The sequence below is a fragment of the Phytophthora sojae genome (genome assembly GCF_000149755.1).
Source record: "Phytophthora sojae unplaced genomic scaffold PHYSOscaffold_11, whole genome shotgun sequence".
Taxonomy (NCBI): Eukaryota; Oomycota; class Peronosporomycetes; order Peronosporales; family Peronosporaceae; genus Phytophthora; species Phytophthora sojae.
In genome coordinates this window covers 1,664,251-1,681,095 of record NW_009258125.1, presented here as the reverse complement: position 1 = coordinate 1,681,095, position 16,845 = coordinate 1,664,251, and the positions used below count along the sequence as shown (strand labels likewise).

The 16,845-nt window shown below is 52.7% G+C and overlaps 3 protein-coding genes across 3 annotated transcripts; 2 read left to right on the top strand and 1 right to left on the bottom strand.

Moving 5' to 3' along the window:
- Positions 1-9,897: 9,897 nt before the first annotated feature.
- PHYSODRAFT_340156 (hypothetical protein) lies at positions 9,898-11,019 on the top strand (the record flags this gene model as incomplete). The annotated part of the gene is made up of 3 exons (XM_009538245.1): positions 9,898-9,921; positions 10,318-10,660; positions 10,712-11,019. The coding sequence occupies 3 exons, from the start codon at positions 9,898-9,900 to the stop codon at positions 11,017-11,019; spliced, it is 675 nt and encodes a 224-aa protein (XP_009536540.1).
- A 1,777-nt stretch (positions 11,020-12,796) lies between these two features.
- Positions 12,797-13,618, top strand: PHYSODRAFT_254167 (hypothetical protein; the record flags this gene model as incomplete). The annotated part of the gene is made up of 1 exon (XM_009538244.1): positions 12,797-13,618. One exon carries the CDS (start codon positions 12,797-12,799, stop codon positions 13,616-13,618), a length of 822 nt encoding a protein of 273 aa, XP_009536539.1.
- A 1,608-nt stretch (positions 13,619-15,226) lies between these two features.
- Positions 15,227-15,952, bottom strand: PHYSODRAFT_340154 (hypothetical protein; the record flags this gene model as incomplete). Its single annotated transcript, XM_009538243.1, has 3 exons — positions 15,227-15,305; positions 15,361-15,482; positions 15,536-15,952. 3 exons carry the CDS (start codon positions 15,950-15,952, stop codon positions 15,227-15,229), a joined length of 618 nt encoding a protein of 205 aa, XP_009536538.1.
- Between the last annotated feature and the right edge of the window lie 893 nt (positions 15,953-16,845).

Sequence of the window (16,845 nt, the reverse complement as noted above, 5' to 3'; positions counted from 1 at the left end):
TCAGCTCCCAGGTTGTAAGCCTGAGTCGAGTTCCGCCGTACTTAGATATACTGGGGAGGATCGCTCGCATTCCGTTGCACTTCATGGAACGGGATCAACTCGCCCACATTGATTTATCTTCCGGGATTCAGCGTCCATTCGCAGACATTACCCTTGTTTTTATAGGAGACTGCTGGTTGGGCCAAGAATATGACGGTGTGATTTTTCCTGTTCGGTACACTGGCAAAACCCTCAATGAGTCTGAGATTAAGTATCATCCGGCTGAGAAAGAGGTGGTGGCGTTGTTGCGCGTCCTGCGAGTGTTTCATTGTATGCTTGCTGGGAGTCACATCAAGGTCTACACTCGTTACTCAGTCCTGCGGTGGATTTTCACTTCGTCATCATTGTAGGGACGTTGTCAACGGTGGGCCACCCTGCTCTCGCCTTGGGATCTAGAAATTCACCGGATTGAGAGGGACGAAGATGGCCTGGCAGCCATCATGGGCGCTGGTATTACGCCTCGTGAACATCTCGATAAAGTGGCAGAATACCTGATTCCGAGGAAAGGACGAGTGACACCTGCCCCACCGATTAGTCTGGAGATGTTGGACGAGGATTTCTCAGGTTACCTGCTCAGTTTTGATGGCGCTGCGAAGACGTCTACCAGGCAAGGTAGCTGTGGTTGTATCTTGTGGAAGCTCCCAGAGTGGACTGTGGTCAGCGCGCGAGGTTACTTCTTGGAAGATGTGACGGTCAATGTTGCAGAGTATCATGGCTTGATCAAAGGAGCGACACTGGCTATGGAGAATGGTGGCTACGACTTGGTTGTCGTCGGTGACCCCCGAATCGCTATTCAACAGGCCCAAGGGTTGATCAACTGTCATCAACCGAATCTTCAGCACCTGTTAAGTGAGCTCGATTCGGTTCGTCAGAAGTTCCAGTCTGTGAAGTTGATTCATGTGAAGCGGGAATTCAACCAGGCTGCGGACTATCTCACGAGTCGGACTCTAGCCGCTGGAGAATCACTGGTTATCGATGATCCCCTTGAGCTGTCGCATTTGCGTTTGGTGAATCGCATCCCTGAGAAGCTGGTGAAACAGTCTGAATCTGGAGTTGTCGATCCATTGGTCGAAGGCACTGCTGAGCGTCGAGTACTGAGAGCAGTCGTAGATGAGTTCCCAGATTATGACAACGCACCACTTTCTCTTGGCGCGCGCGTGCTAGCCGCTCTGACCCGGATCCAAGTCCAAGCGGAAGTTCGTGATGCAGAGGAGACGGAGTCTGATACCCCAGGCATGACACCTTTGGAGTTCCCAGCAGAGCGCTGGCGCTGCATTAAGGCTCACCAAGATGGCGACCCATGGATGCGATAGTTGAAAGCTTTCCTGCGAGATGATCTCTCTGAACTCTCTGAACTGGAAGCACAGAGGATGGCGAAGATTACTGACAATTATGTCTTGGATTCCCGAGACGTTCTTTACTATCTGAGCCGATCGACTGCTTCTAGGCCAAGAGATGCACGAGATGAACCTCGATTAGTGGTTCCTCACGATCTGCGCCAGGATTTGCTGCATCACTGTCACGAAGAGCTTCAAGGCGGTCACCAAGGAATTACGCGGACGCACGAACGCCTGCGTCGAGAGTTCTTTTGGCCAGGCCTCTACGCTGATGTTGAACGTTTTGTCAAGGAGTGTGTGGACTGCGCCTCTGGAAAGGGGAAGCCGCCTAATCCCGGGCCGTCGCCTGGGAACATTGAGCCCAACGCTCCGTTCGAAGTGCTGTCGATGGACTTTGTCACGCACCTCCCGAAATCTGAACGAGGGAATACGTTTCTCTTGCTTTTTCACGATATATTCTCGGGTTTCATGATGTGTGAGCCCATCAGTTCGACGACAGCACAAGACGTAGCTGAACCTTATGAAGAGGCTGTCTTCCGGCGCTTCGGTGCGAGCTCCATGCTCAGGCACGACCAAGACCCCAGATTTATGAGCGAAGTTTTCAGTCGATTCAGGGAAATGCTGGGCACCAAACAGCGATCGACGTTGGCGTATCACCCTCAAGCCGATGGGCAACAAGAAAGATCGGTGCAGACTATGGTGAGGAGCATCCGGGCCTATGTAGCGGAGGCAGATCAGTTCGACTGGGATGATCATGCGGAGAAGTTGGTGTTCGCCTTAAACACCTCCTTCGATTCGACCCGGCTCGAAACGCCCTTTTATCTTGTCCATGGCTGGGATGCGAAGAGCACTGTGTCGGCTATGCTAGGTCCACCACCCACGGGGCTGGAACAGAAGTCGGCTTACGAGTGGAGACGCAAGCTGCAACGCGATTATAGTTTCGCCCATGCTTGGGCTCGAGACTTACAGAAGTAAGCTAAACGGCTGCGCTCAGAAGCACAGACTCAGAGATGGCAGGAGCTCTCGGAAAGACTCAAAGCTGGATTCCAAGTTGGTGACTCTGTCTGGCTGTATCTGGCCCGTGTGCAACCCGGGTTGACCAAGAAATTCGCGCATATGTGGCATGGTCCCTTTCGAATTGAAGAAGTCCGCGATGGTTTCCGCGTACGACTAAAGATCGAAGGCACCGGCTATCGAATAGGTCCCTGGGTACACATCAGCAGGTTGAAGCCGAGGGCGCTCTTCCCAGAACGCCCAACGGTGGAGATCGAAGTGGCCGAAGAAGATGACTTCGACGCAGCATTATTATCAGAAGATAGCTGGGATCCTAAAGAGCAATCCGGTGTGTACGAGGTGGAGATTATCAAAGACGTCCGCTGGACGAAGATGACCAGAACCGCGCGAAGAGTTCGTGAATATCTTGTGAAATGGAAAGGATACTCAGATTTGGAATGGCTCCCGGCGACGAAGCTAAGTTGTGGTAACCTGCTCTACGAGTTCAACAAGGGCGCTAAGGCGCGGGCCCAATTTTGCGCGATGCAAGCAGGTGGTGATTCCGACGCTGTGGGGGACTCCCAGTAGTTCTGGGATTCAGGCGCTGGATGTGATTATATGTGCACGAGTCTGACGCTATGACGACTTGACCCGACAACAAAAAAATGGATTGGTTCCAGAATGATGAATGACTTTTGAAGTGATGATTTGGCGACTGGAGATGAAGCGTGACCAACGGGAGTGTAGCGTGAAGTCCAACTCGACAGTGACACGCGAAGATTGCCGCAGGTGGTGACCGCTGCAACGACCGTCGAACTTGCATTGTATACGCTGCTTCCTTGCACGTGCTGGTACATGGAGCTAGGGCGAGTTGTCATGCGAGCTGCGCGGGGCTGCTAGCGCTCGGACGCCTCCCTTTCGAAGGCGCGCGTGCGTGGCTCCGTTCCTGCTGCGCAAGGCCGCTTTGCTGGTGATGATCGGGTTGCTTCGACCCGCGTGTCGTCTGAGTGCCTCGCGGCCCAAACTAGAGTTCGGATGTTGGACCGTTCGACCCATCTCGACTCTCCAGTTGCCTCCGTGGCTCGAATTGGCCAATGGGGCGGTTGTGACGCGGTGTCGATCCCTAAATTCGGGTGAATGCACCTGAACCTGGGAAGTCCCAACGATGTGGAGCTTGGTGATACTGGATGATTTGGAGTCTCCTATAAAAACAAGGGTAATGTCTGCGAATGGACGCTGAATCCCGGAAGATAAATCAATGTGGGCGAGTTGATCCCGTTCCATGAAGTGCAACGGAATGCGAGCGATCCTCCCCAGTATATCTAAGTACGGCGGAACTCGACTCAGGCTTACAACCTGGGAGCTGAGGCACTTATCAGATTCCCCGTTGTTTTCCCGGAATAACGATTCCCAGACTTCGCGTTCCCAGACTTACCTCCCACAAAATTCCAAGAACGACCTCGGCTTGAGGCGTTCCGAGGCTCCAAACCCAAGAACACTTGGTTTCACTATGGTATCTTCCAAGATCCTAGGTGTACCCAACAACTCCGAGAAGGTATCCAGTTTGGCGACCCTTCAAGGCCAGACCAACACTCCGCAGAAAGATCGCAGTCTCCGAAGGGTCGCTTAGGAAAGATTTCGTCTGCATGTGACCTTTAACCAAACAGAGTTCGTTTTGCTTCGAAGGGCACAAGTGCTTCTTTCACAGCCTGGAAGGCCATTCTCCACGACAAAATTCAAAGTACTTTAGGTAAGTGATCCACTGCTTCGGCCTGGAAGTGATCATATCTATTCCATGTCTGTATATTTGGGCGGATTGCAGACCGTCTTTGTTGTATATTCGCGGTCTATTGGGCCTGTGTCGAACTGAAGAAGTTGGCGACAGGGTAGATCGTTTCCTCTCTCCGAGAGGTGGTGCGCGTCCCCAAGATTGATCAAGTGTCTTGGATTTGGACCAGTTGACTTGTATTTTGGCCTTAGCCTTGGGCCTAGAGAAAGAAGAGAGGGCATTGAAGTATTTGTGTGATTGTATAACGCGTATAACTCTATTTGGGTTGGATTGTTCTAGCGTTAGCCCGGCGTAGCTGTCTGATTCACGGGGTCGATACTAACCTTCTGGTGAAAAGAACTGCTACCCAAGGGATACACATCGTGCGCCTGACCAACAGCGTGTACTGGACAACACACACCCTGTGTCAGCCGAGACGGATCCAAAGCTCTAGTAGCCTGAGGTCTGTCAAGGAGGGCCTATAACTGCTTTCTGGGAGAAAACACCGCATCGCCTCGTCACAGTACTACTTGCTCGTAGAGAACCGCGGGTCCCATCAATAGTAAGTCGTCGACGTAGACGGTGAGGAGCATGGTGACCTCACCGCCCTCGTGCATGGCATACAAGCCGTAGTCGCTGTCGAGGCGTGTGAATCCGATCTTCTGCAGGAAGTCGTGTAGAGTCTGATTCCAGACTGCTGGAGCTTGCTTCAATCCGTAGAGCGATTTGATAAGCTGGCACACCATGCTGCTGCCAGGATCACCTTCATCTGACCCCGCTGGAATCTCCGTGTAAATTAGTTCCTTGAGCAGTCCATAGAGGAAGGCTGTTTTCACATCGTACTGCTGTACGAGCCAGCCACGCTTTTGAGCAAACAGGATGGCCGACCTAATCGTCTCGAAGCGAATCACGGGTGTGTAGGTTTCCACGTAGTGAACACGGAACACTTGCTTGAAGCCGTGCACAACTAGGCGGGCATTGAAGCGTTTTATTCGTCTTTGAGCGTTCCGCTTGACAGCGTACACCCAGCGGTTGGTGATCACAGTCTGATGCTTGGCATTCTCCCGTGCCACTAGCTGCCATGTTCCATGTTCGCGAAGCGATGAGAGCTCCTCCTGCATCGCTGCCTGCCACTCCGCCCATTGATCACTTGGCTTGGCTTGTTTGTACGAGTTGGGAATCTTGATGTCCGCAGTGGTGTTCATGACCGAGCCAACCACGTACTCCTTCAGGTGGGCTGATGGCTTCCTCGTACGCCGCGCAGCGGTATCACGTGGTGTGGCAGCTACCGGCTCCTTCCTCGGAGGCTCGTAGTCATCGTCAACCGTGCAGTTGTCACGTTGTTTGCGCTGCTTGCGCTTGCTCCTCTTCACCGATGTTCGCTCGGCCGTTGGGCTTTGTGAACGTGAGAGGCAGGTGCCTCGTGGTTTGAACGATGCAGGTTCTGGTAGTGCATCACGCGCACTCCCTCCCACTGGCTCAGCAACTACACGAAGATCTGTATCCGGCTGCAAGTTGTGAGGTGCTGGTGCTGCTGGCATGCCTGGGGCTTGGCCGGCTTCAGGGAACAGCCGGGCCTGGAACGACGAAGCAATCGGTACGATGGGAATGTCCACTGGAAGTTCGTAGTCCCCATGCAAGTAAGTGTTCATCAGCAACTGGCGCATGTAGGTCTGGGCCACAGTGAACTTCTCGTGACAATACACATTCCCACTGCGCCTCGTAAAAATCGCTCCAGTGCGCAAATTCATCAGCTTGTACCCCTTCGTGCTACGGCTGTAGCCAGGCAGCAAGCTCAGCTCAGCACGTGGCTCGAGCTTCGCTTTCGTCGTCCTGGACTGAGGAGGTACATGCGCGTGCACCAGGCACCCCCATGTCCGCACGTGACGCAGACTGGTCTGCTTGCCGAAAAGTGCCTCATGCGGAGACATGCCTTGCAGCGGTGCCGTTGGTAGGAGGTTGAGTGTGTCAACTACATGGAGCGCTGCTTCTCCCCAAAGCATGTTGGTCTGGTTGGTTGCATGCAGCAGCGCCCGCAATCTTGGCAGCACTGTACCATTCGCTCGCTCAACAATCCCGTTCTCCTCGGGAGAGTAAGAGTTGGTGGATGACTGGGTAATTCCGCGCCGTTCGCAGAACGCCTTGAGCTCGTCCCCCAAGAATTCGCCACCCTTATCCGAGTGTAGATGAACCACACCGAGCCCATTGCTCTTGAAATCAGTTGTTAGGCGTCGAACCAGGTTCATAAGTAGCGGCTCTGCATCATCCTTTCTCTCCAGCAAGTAACACCACTTGTACCGAGTGGCATCATCGACCACCAACAGGAACATCTTGTCACCCGTGGCAGTAGGGAGCAGAGGTCCATCGACAGCTTCTCGAGAAGGCGACGCTTTCGTTCTGGATCGCGCTAGTATGTCATGCGCTTCAGCTTGGCCGAGATGAAAGGCACGCACTCATACGAGGAAAGGTCCTTCATGTTGAATTTCAGGCCAAAGTCCACTTTGCCGCTGGCGAGTTTCTCTATCAGATCCATACTTGCAGGGTCAAGGCGGTTGTGCAGCCTCTCCATAGCGTCTGCTCGCACAGCGACAGTAGCTACAAGACGCTGTGAGCGACGGCATCGTAAGCGATACAGCATATCATGCTTGACGAACTTCAGCTTCAAGTTACCGTTGCTGAGCCATGCCGTGTCTTGGCTCGAGCTGAAACTGATCTTGAACCCGAGGGCTTGCATGTACCCCAAGCTCAGCAAGTTGATATGGGCATTAGCCGAGTAGTGAACGTCATTCAGACGGCGCTGCTCCCACTGGCTCGTAGTCTCATTTAAGACACGGATTGCCACACTGCCCGTAGCTTCCAATGCTTCAGTCTGCCCTAACGCGATCTTCAGTTCTCCACTCACCTCACGGTCCACATACGAGAACATCGAGATGTCGCCGCAAAGATTCACCTGCGACCCGTTGTCCAGGACCCATTCAATTTCGTCAGAGTGGAGACCTGGCAAGGGTCGGCTCTGCACAGCTAGTACCAGCTCCACGTGACGCCCCTCGCTGGCATCACTCTCGTCGCTGTCAATAGCTGAGCTGTCTTCGTCCGAACTCGCACGTGGAGACGGAGTGCACTTCATTCCTTGATGGGCTTTGTTGCTCGAACGAAATACGGCCCCAGCGGACATGGACCGCATGCCTCGATCATCATCTGCAGTAGCGGCAGCGCCAGCTTCTGAACCCTGGACCTTACACTCGGCATCACCCTTCCAATGGCCGAACTCTCCGCACGCCTTACACTTGGAGTTCTTTTTCTTGAGCGCGATGCGTTGCTCGCGAGACTCCAGCGTTGTCACCTTCTTCGAGCTGGAGGCCTTGTTGCCAGAGCCGCTCTTGTATTTGCCCTTCCCTTTGCTGCCCTGGTTGCGCTCAACCGAGTTCGTTTGATGAGTGTTTGTCATGCCTGCGCCGTTGCTGCTACCACGCGAACCAAATGCGTATCGGTCTCGACGCTCAGTCTGCTCTGCATTCTCAATACACTAGCTTGCATCTGCTACAGTAAGCCGAGTCGACGGCCAATTGTAAAGCTGATTCTGCAAATCGGACGCGACGCGCGGGTACACGTCCGAGACGTTGTTGAGCAGCACCTTTGCAATCTCATGCTCATCGAGACCATCGTTGGCCTGTATCAATTGGCGCTGCAAGGCCATGGTGACCTCGATGTAGGTAGCAACTTGCTCTTGACGGCCAAGCACACGGCCATAGGTCCGCGAGCGAATCACAACGGTGTTGACCGCCGGGCCACGACCGTAGTCATTGTGAAGCACGTGCCACAGCTTCACGGGGTCTGCCTCGCCGATCAGCGACGCGTAGCGCTCGATCACAGCGTCAGAAAGTGCTGTGATAATGATGTTATTGGCGGCAGCCGCACGGGTGATCCACTGGTTCTGCAAATGCGCGCTCATGGAGGCGTCCAGTGGCTCTTGGCCGGTCACCAGTCGAGCCATGTTTGAGACGTTCAGGGCTGCAAGCACACGGGCGCGCCAGGCAACGTACTGCTGCGGCTTTGAGAGCTTCTCTTCAATGTCTACCTCGGCAGTGCTACTGAACTTGTTTATGGTCGCTGGAGCCACAGCTTCTGCAACAGCTGTGCTCCCAGAGCTGCCTTCAAGCTGAAGCGCGCGCGCCATAGCTCGGCGTTCGGCTCTGCGAGAGGTCCTGCCGAGATGGAGGCCTTCCGAACGGCGAGAAGATCGGCACGGGCGGACTTTCCAAGCCTTGAGCAAGGGTCCGCATGGACTGGGGGAGAGTCGGCCTGATTCTGCAACTGATTCGGCGACGGCAAGTCGACAGGCTGGTCACCATCGGCTGGCGGAGAAGCCGGAGGCGTGTCAGAGTTTAGGCTCACAACCTGCGACGTGTGAACACTTGAATTTTGTATGGTGTCCACACGGGTCGGTGCACAGGCTGCTCAGTCTGCACGCAAGTGGAGGCTGAGGGAAACGAGACTCTGAACGCCGGAATAGCTTCGGCAGAATGCCGAGGCAGGGACTTGGAAGTGGAGGAGGAGACCTGCGCTGCAGGCGGTAAATGTTGGAATGAATGCACTCCTCCTTCACTCCTTAACCCAGTGTATTAGCTGTTAGTTCTTGTGCTGGATGAGCCGCACGCTGGTGGCTCCTAGAGAACGATCACGGGCTTCAACCGTACCGCATCTAGCACGCGACCGTGCCGTACTTGGCACTCGTATGCAAGCGCTGACAGCGCAGCGCAACATGCAACGCCAGCATGGCGTTGATCAGAATGTAGATAGCAGCTGCCGTGGCGATGCTCAGACTGCAGGCAGCAGCAATGACAGTAGCACGGGTGCTTCCGGCAACGGAATGCAACGCACCAGCCGTTGAGCACCTTCGCAGACTACCGTCATCTCACAGGCGACGCGCTGGCTTGGAGCCCTGTTTGCGCCTGTGCACACATTCATGCCACGCACGTGAGGTCTGGAGGGGAGGGGCGTAGCGAAGGTCACGGCGCTGCGAACTCGATCAGGGGCGCTGCCGTCACTACTGTGACGGCCAGAGAAATGAAAATGCAAGAAGTGTGAAGATGGCCATTTAGACCAATCGTATAAATTCAGTATTTTAACCAATGCTCGATCGTGTCGGCAGGTGTAGGTAAATGCCATGAGTGAAGGTTTTTGGCGATGGAGAAGCTTTAGTGCTGCGAACATACCTTTTCTCCCCGCAGTTAAGAAATAATGTCGGATCAGCGGTGGAATTTTCTGACCCGTTGGTGCTTGGCGTTCAAGTCACGTTTCCGACTTTCGTTCGAAACGGACGGCTGGGATGGCTACCCGCGCCTACTCGAGTTGAATCTCTCTGCTCGCTGCAATCATGGACGTATCAAGAAGTTACGCGAGGCTTTGGCTCTGTTGGGAGCCGTAGTACAAATTGATGAAGCCGCGTTTCTTTATATGGGGGAAAAATACTGCGGAGTGAAGAATTCAAATAACTCCGCGGCAGTATTTATGAAGAAGAAAATATCGACGACATTTTACCTGAATTTTGACCAAGGAGGCGACGAGGGTAGATTTTTAAATGGGTATTATGCAGAACAGGTCTTGGATTTGGTCAGATAGTATTTTTTCTATGATCTCGTGATTCGATCACACTCGCCATCGGAAGACGCAAAAGACTACATTACGAAAGTTGTCGAGCCTCAGCGCAGTGGGTGCCATGGCGCTGGCAAGCATCCCCGAGATGCCAGCTTGTCGGTGATGTCGAGCCTTCCAGACCTAACGGTCCAGCACGTCATGCAATGAGCTCCCTCCCCACCTGCCGGCACCCCCAGCGAGCTTTGTGAGCTGGGGGATGCAGATGCAGTACTAGGGTTTTTGCTAAATGGAACAATGGAATATTGGGGCAACCCACCCACCCTACGGCAGCATATTTGGGTTTTACAGGTTTTATTTTTGCCTATAATGTAGAGTTACAGTGCAAATATTAGGACAAACAGTCTAATAGTTGGCCAAGGATAAATTATTTTATGATTTTGAGACCAAATGAGCCAATCAGAAGCCTATATTGTCGAATTTTATGAAAAATAGAAAAACCACCTATTTTCACCCAATCCCCCAGATAGATTCAATCACCCGCCCAACTGTCGAAAAAGGTGGGTTTTTAACAACACTGTGCAGCAGCAGCAGCCTGCGGTGCGCCTACGGAAAGCTCGCACGACCCCCGCGGACTTGCCATCGGAGAAGTCGCCGCTGGGCACGAGACGGCGGCTGCGTTTCAAGGAGAAGGAGAACCCGGGCACGCCCGCTGTGCATCGCCGACGACGAAGACTGGCCGCGCATCTTGTGATCAAGAGCTCTACGCGCGACGGAGCGCATCTCGAGGTGCTGATGCCACCCGAGCCTGTGGGCGATGCCAGCGCTGTGATGGGGTACATGCTACGAGATCCTCGGAAAGACAACGACAAGAACATGCTGCTATCGTGGTATGGCGTGCTGCCTGGACACCTCAAGAACACTGAACGTAAGTGCGCTCCGAATTCGCCATGTCTGAATCCCCCTGTCTTGCGTTTAGGCGCTGAGGACACGAAGCACACCGATGGCATCCTTTCCCCGCCGCGCGGACTTGATCAGATGAGCACCGGCCCGCTGACTCTCTCACACAACGTGTACCTGAAGGACTATGTGCTCGACATTGTGCTGACCAAGTCCAAGCACAAGAATCCTAAGCGTACGACGGTCGTGGAGCTGGAGGCGCCAGGCTTTCGTCACCGCCGTGGACCTGGACGGCACCGCAGCCTCACAAAATACACTGACCAGGGCAAGATCTCGGTCCACACTTGCCGCGGGCTCTCAGTCGTGCCGCGCATACAAGTTGCCTGACTCAAAGAGTAAGACTTGGAAGCGCTAGGACGGTAGGTACTGCAGGCGAGACAGACAGACCATTAGGAACGGAGTCAAGTCTGCGTACTGCGTAGTTTCATGTCGATTCGAACACAATTGCTTCGAACACTGTATTGCTGCGAGGTTATACAATGTGTTATGCGTCCTTGACATTACTGGCACAGCTTCTTCAGCAACGTTGCGCACTTCGGCTACGGTACTTTACTACGCCGCAAGCAACTGGGTATCCCAGTTACTGGGTGTACACCTATTGGTGCCTTGTGGACTTTGTGTTGTTTTCCACAATTTTCTATTTTACATTCTAGTACATCTTACCAACGTAGAAGAATGTCCAGCATGTAAGGTTACCGCTAGTGGGTTTTGCTGTGGGTAGACACTCGGAAGAGATAGATGCAGATACCGGTACATGCACTAACTTACAGTTAGAAATTACTGGCAGTGATAGTGATACATCGGAGAATGCTACTGCACAATGTCTGCTCATTCGAGTAACCAGTCATATAGACCACCTTATCTGCAACATACTTAGTAGGACACATATCTAGGTAGTTGAACGGGGCATGCAGATGGATCGTCGTGCCATGTTTTGGAAGGCGCCCCATGGGGCGCCTTCCAAAACAACCCATATAAAACCGTCTGATCAGTTTAATCCGTAATTTATTTTAAATTGCCGAAGCGTTTAATGCGCCCCAAAACGGTTGCTGGAATGCGACATTCGAGTATAGTGGAGTTCAGTCACTTGTTTAATCACGTTGCTAGTTAAGAGTCGCATTAGAATTGTTTGATGAGACCAAAAAGTGGTCTCATCAAACAATTCTCCGGTATTAAACTTTCATGCGCGACCTTTGGTGAGGGTTTTGGAAGGCGCCCCATGTTCCACTGCTGTAGTTGTTTGGTTCAGGTCTACGGATTCGGTCTCATAACCAGCATGTTCAAATCCTAGACCTGATCTGCACAAGAACCAAAATAAAGGCAACCGCGACGAGGACCATACTCTCGTCACACTGTGCGGTATACAACAACGTGAGAATCCTAGTGCCGCGTACATGGAGGCACTGGCACAAATTGCTCCAGCTGCTTGTTAATCTAGCACGACCGATCTTGAACGTTTGAATGCTCTTCTGCGGATGCTCGAGATGAGTCCATATCTCGAAGGTTTGCAAGTGGTGGCGCCCGCAGAATACGAGAACTATGCTGACGCCTTTGATAAGCATCATTTGACACCTACTGCGCAGGCTTTGCCGCTTGATTTGAACATAAAGCTGGCGTTTGTGAGCGTCAAAAAGCTGCGAACGCAAACCCAAGCGGAACAAACCAAGACTCATGAATCTCAACTTGGTGAGGCGGATGAATTTGTGTTTTCCAAGATCTTCGAGTTTGCCGCGCCCCGTGTTGCCCGTCAAGTTATCTTTCGCCCGATTCGTTCGCATTGATTTTCGATCCCACCACCTCAGAAGCGCCAAGCAGTCGGGGCCTCGCTGGAAACCATTCGCTGCGAACGCGGTGGGCAATAAGTAGCGTGAATTGATTGCGCTTTAATCTTCGTGTTCCAAAACCAACTGGGCTGATTCCTTTGCCTCAGTTCACTGAACCACTAAACGCTAAGGATTCATTTTGTATGTAATGAAAAAAAATCAGTTGAAATCAACGGGCAGAGGAGTATCAGTTCAATCCAGGGGTAGCCATCAAACTTCCGTGTAGACCCGAGTCATGTTCATTTCCCAACTTTCCACCCGGAAGAGAAGCACACGCAACGATGACCAAGAAACGCTGGTTCCGCTTCGATGGACGTCCACTAGCTTCGCTGCGGGTGCCGGAAGACGCCGAAGACGTTGGCGATCTCTGCGACGCATTGCTCCAGCAGTTGAAGCTGCCCTGGGCTAAGACAGCAGCGCTCAAGGTGTACACCAACGCGGCCTACAACAGAGGAGAAAGACTGGGGCTCCATATAAAGCTGGGTGCTATTGGAGAAGACCCGGCTGATCCGTTCATCGTCGAATTGTCGCGGATCTGGTTCCAGCTAGTATCTAGTAGTCCTGGCGGCGCTGCGTTCAAGAACACCTATCCAGACGCGGCGCTTGCACCTGAAGGGAGTACAATGAGTCACGTGCTGGAGACGATCTTCGGTGAGAGTGGCGGCATTCTAGACGGCCTCTCGACATCTCAGCATGTGGCTTATGAGAGCCGTAACGCTAAGACGCCTTTGGAGAGAGATGCAGCGGCCGGCGCCTCTGGAAGAGCCGAGAACGCTCCGCTTATTGTGGTAGTGCGGCAGCCTCACGAAAGAGTGTGGCACCTTTCCATCGACCAAAAGTATGTTGGCGCCATCCAGCAGTACAAGGAAGTCGCTCATCTTCTGAAAGATTCACCGGAAGTGAAGACAATAGAGAGTGTGACCGAGAACTTCACAGCGTCAGGAACGAATCGTTTCATTGTGTTGGAGAATTCCTCGGGGACGGGGAAGACGCAGATGGCCTTCAACTTGGAAGCCAATGGCGTGTATGACGTGTTCTATGTGCTCAGCACCTACGGCTTGACCGGTATTCGTGGGCCGCAAGGCCCGCCGGCCTCCGCGTGAGTTTAGAGTTTTTATTAGCGTGACCGAGAAATTGAGAAGTCAATCATGAGATTCACTTATGCCCTTATGAGTAAAGCTGCAGCGTAGTGAAAGTGAATGAGAGTATCGATGGGAAGTATCTAGCTAGACGTAGTATGCTGTGTCTAGGTTCATTTGAAGCGCGCGGGTTCGTTTTGGTTGGGCGTCTGCGGCTCGAGCGGGAGACGGTCCAACAGAAGATCCGCGAGGCTATACAGCGCGGTCCGGAAGTTGCGAAGCAGTGGATTGATGAGTCATTGAAGCGGCAGCTCGACTCGTACGCCTTCTGCAGCATTAGGTAGTTAGGATCAGGAGTTGGAAAAAATAATATCAATACAATAGTTACGGCATTTTTTGCACGGAATAATTTATTATTGCTTTAGGGTGCTCCCGTACAATGGAAAATTGTCCCAATACAATATCAACACTTGCGCCAATACAAAAACTAAGCTTACTACAAAAATCCCGTATATATTTATTGCCAATAATTGTGAAAATACTGTTTTATTGGCTGGCCCTGTATTGCCGCTTGCACATACTTTGTCCTCTAAAATAGACCACGCCTGTCTCTTAATACGAGTGGACACGAGATAGGCGAGGGCTGCTTTAGCTTTGTGCTTTGGTGGAGGCCGCTTTTAGGCCCAGAAACTCGGTTTGGCCTGTCTAGAATGGCATTTCTGCGTTTCCAAGACGCAGAAAAGCGTTTTGGTCGGGAAAACAGAGCCTCAAGCTTGGATGTTAGACCGTACTGGCGAGATATATAAATCAGACCTAGGTCTTAATTAAGAGCTGACTGGATTAAAATCGAGATTATTGTGGAAACCGATTAGATTGTCCGAGCGGATTAGCTGATAAAGCAGCGTTCATGAGGGATTTGACTAGTACTAAATCGGGGATTCCTATGATTTCATATGACATCAGTAAGGGTATAAATCGGTGTAAGGTTAAAAAAAATTAGGGGTTGCCTCATTACCGCCTGCAATGCGAGGAACGACCACTTACCGCCACGAGCTAATGTTTCGCGCACCTACTAACAAGGAATAGCATCGCGTGCATTAAATACGTTTCTGTGAGCAGTCGATACGTACTGCTATCTATTTATCAAGTTGTGAAGTCATGTATTTGCGCTGTCATTTCTCGTCAGCATTAGCGTTTGTCGGTTTTACTTTAAATCGGCCGCCGAATGCCGAGTAGGTGTCGGACATTCGGGGTGATTAGCATGCAAATCAGCCGTCCAAGGCTTTGTAAGTCGTGGAGATGCTAAATCAGCTTGCCACATGGCGATGTAGGCACAACAGACTGCTCTGTCAAATCAGAGTACAAATCTTAGGCTGTCTATCTAATTAGGAGGTCATATTTGCTAAATCCGACCCAATTAAGCTTAATCATCTGCTTAATCAACCGATTTATATTCCAATTAGACAATATAATCGGTTTCCACAATACTATTAACGAAATAATAAGCATGCGTTGGCCAAAAGATCTGCAAACGGTAATATTGCAAACATTATTACTGCGCTTCCAAAACCAAAATACAATATGATATTCTATTTTCCGACCTTCGGGGTGATGCTCGACCAGCACGTGGTGCTAGGCCTTCTTGACCTGCTCGTCCGCCACCTCATAGCAGATGCCGCTCCCCAGCTTCTCGTACTGTAAGTCGCGGATGCTACGCCGGTACCAGCCCAGAATCGACACCTCCTGCTTGTGTAGCGCGTCAGCACCTTGGTGACGGCTCCGAGCCCGTGGCCAGCGCCAGGAACAACAGCACCGACGTGAAGATGAACACGAATCGGCGGAAAATCAAGTACGACGCCGGGATGGCGCCGCGGTCGCGCTGCGAGTACTTGATCACGCGCGTGTGCACGCAGAGTAAGTGATGATGTAGCCCACGCTGACCAGCGCCACGAGCACGAGCACCAGGATGACCATGCTGTTACTTGTCGAATCAGCACCCAAAGACGCACTAACACCAGCGATTCTGAACACCGCGACGGCGTTGAAGATGCAGCCGAAGATCATGTAGCCCTTGCGCCGGAGCCCCATGATCGGGTAGCAATCGAAGAGCAGCCCCACGAGGAAACTCGGTGCCACTGGCATCTGGATGAGGCGCTCCACCGCCACGATCTGCGACGAGACCAATCCCAGCTGCGTGTTGTACATGAGCTGCGCCTGCACGACCAGCGCCTGGTACGACAGCATGGGCGTGAAGATGGCGGCCATGAGGCCCAGACACTCCATGGACAACAAGTCGACGGCACCACCCTTGCGCAGACTGCCGTACATCTCGTGGTTGTAGAACTGCTTGCCCGCCATGAAGCGCCCTCCTTGGCCGTCAACGGCGCACTGCTCGTGTTGAAGTCCATGAGCGACTCGAACGTGCTGAAGTCCTCGGTGGCTGCGGTACCATGTCGTTTAGCAACTTGGCATGCTGCTGGGAACGCTCGGATCACCTCGTTATCACGACGCTAGATTGACACACTCACTCATACGTAAGATACGTAAATAAACAGGATGAATGGCATTGTATGCGTACATTCAGCGAGGTGCCTTGAGAGTTTTTTTTCGCTTTGCCAACTTTAGGTGCCACGGACTTGATGATCACCACCGCCATGGGCACCGGGAGCCTTCAACCATCATGCTAGTCGGCATGTCGCGGTGTTGGCAGGCCATCGTCGCCTCTACTCCCTCGTGGTGGTGTTCTCCTGGTGCAGCTCCGATCTCCTTCAGTTTTGTGGAAGCTTTAAGCAAAACATTTCACTACAAATTTCTATAGAAAAAGGGGATGTCACCCCCGTGACATCGTGAGCCTACCGGGGCATGTACCGGGACAGGCACCTGGTCTAAACTGGTCCCATCTGGTCAAGTTGGTCTAATCTGGTCCCGGGACAAGCCCACGAACTCCGGTCAAGCCCCCCCCCCCCCCCCCCCCCAAAAAAAAGGGGAAACCTTGTCACGGGTGCGGTTATTCTCGCGTGAAGTTCCCGGCCTTCTTGGGCAGGTTGCTGTACGAGTTGGGCGTGGTCGATGACATCTACGCGGTGGTGGGGCTGCCATCCAACCACGCGATGAATGCGACAACGATCCCGTTCCTGTCACCGCCGAACACTGAGTGTGTGGCGGAGTTAGTCCGTTTCGCAACGGCAAGATCCATAGCGAAGGATCTCCGGCCGCCAGCAGGCAGGAGACCTCACTTCGAGAAAACACCG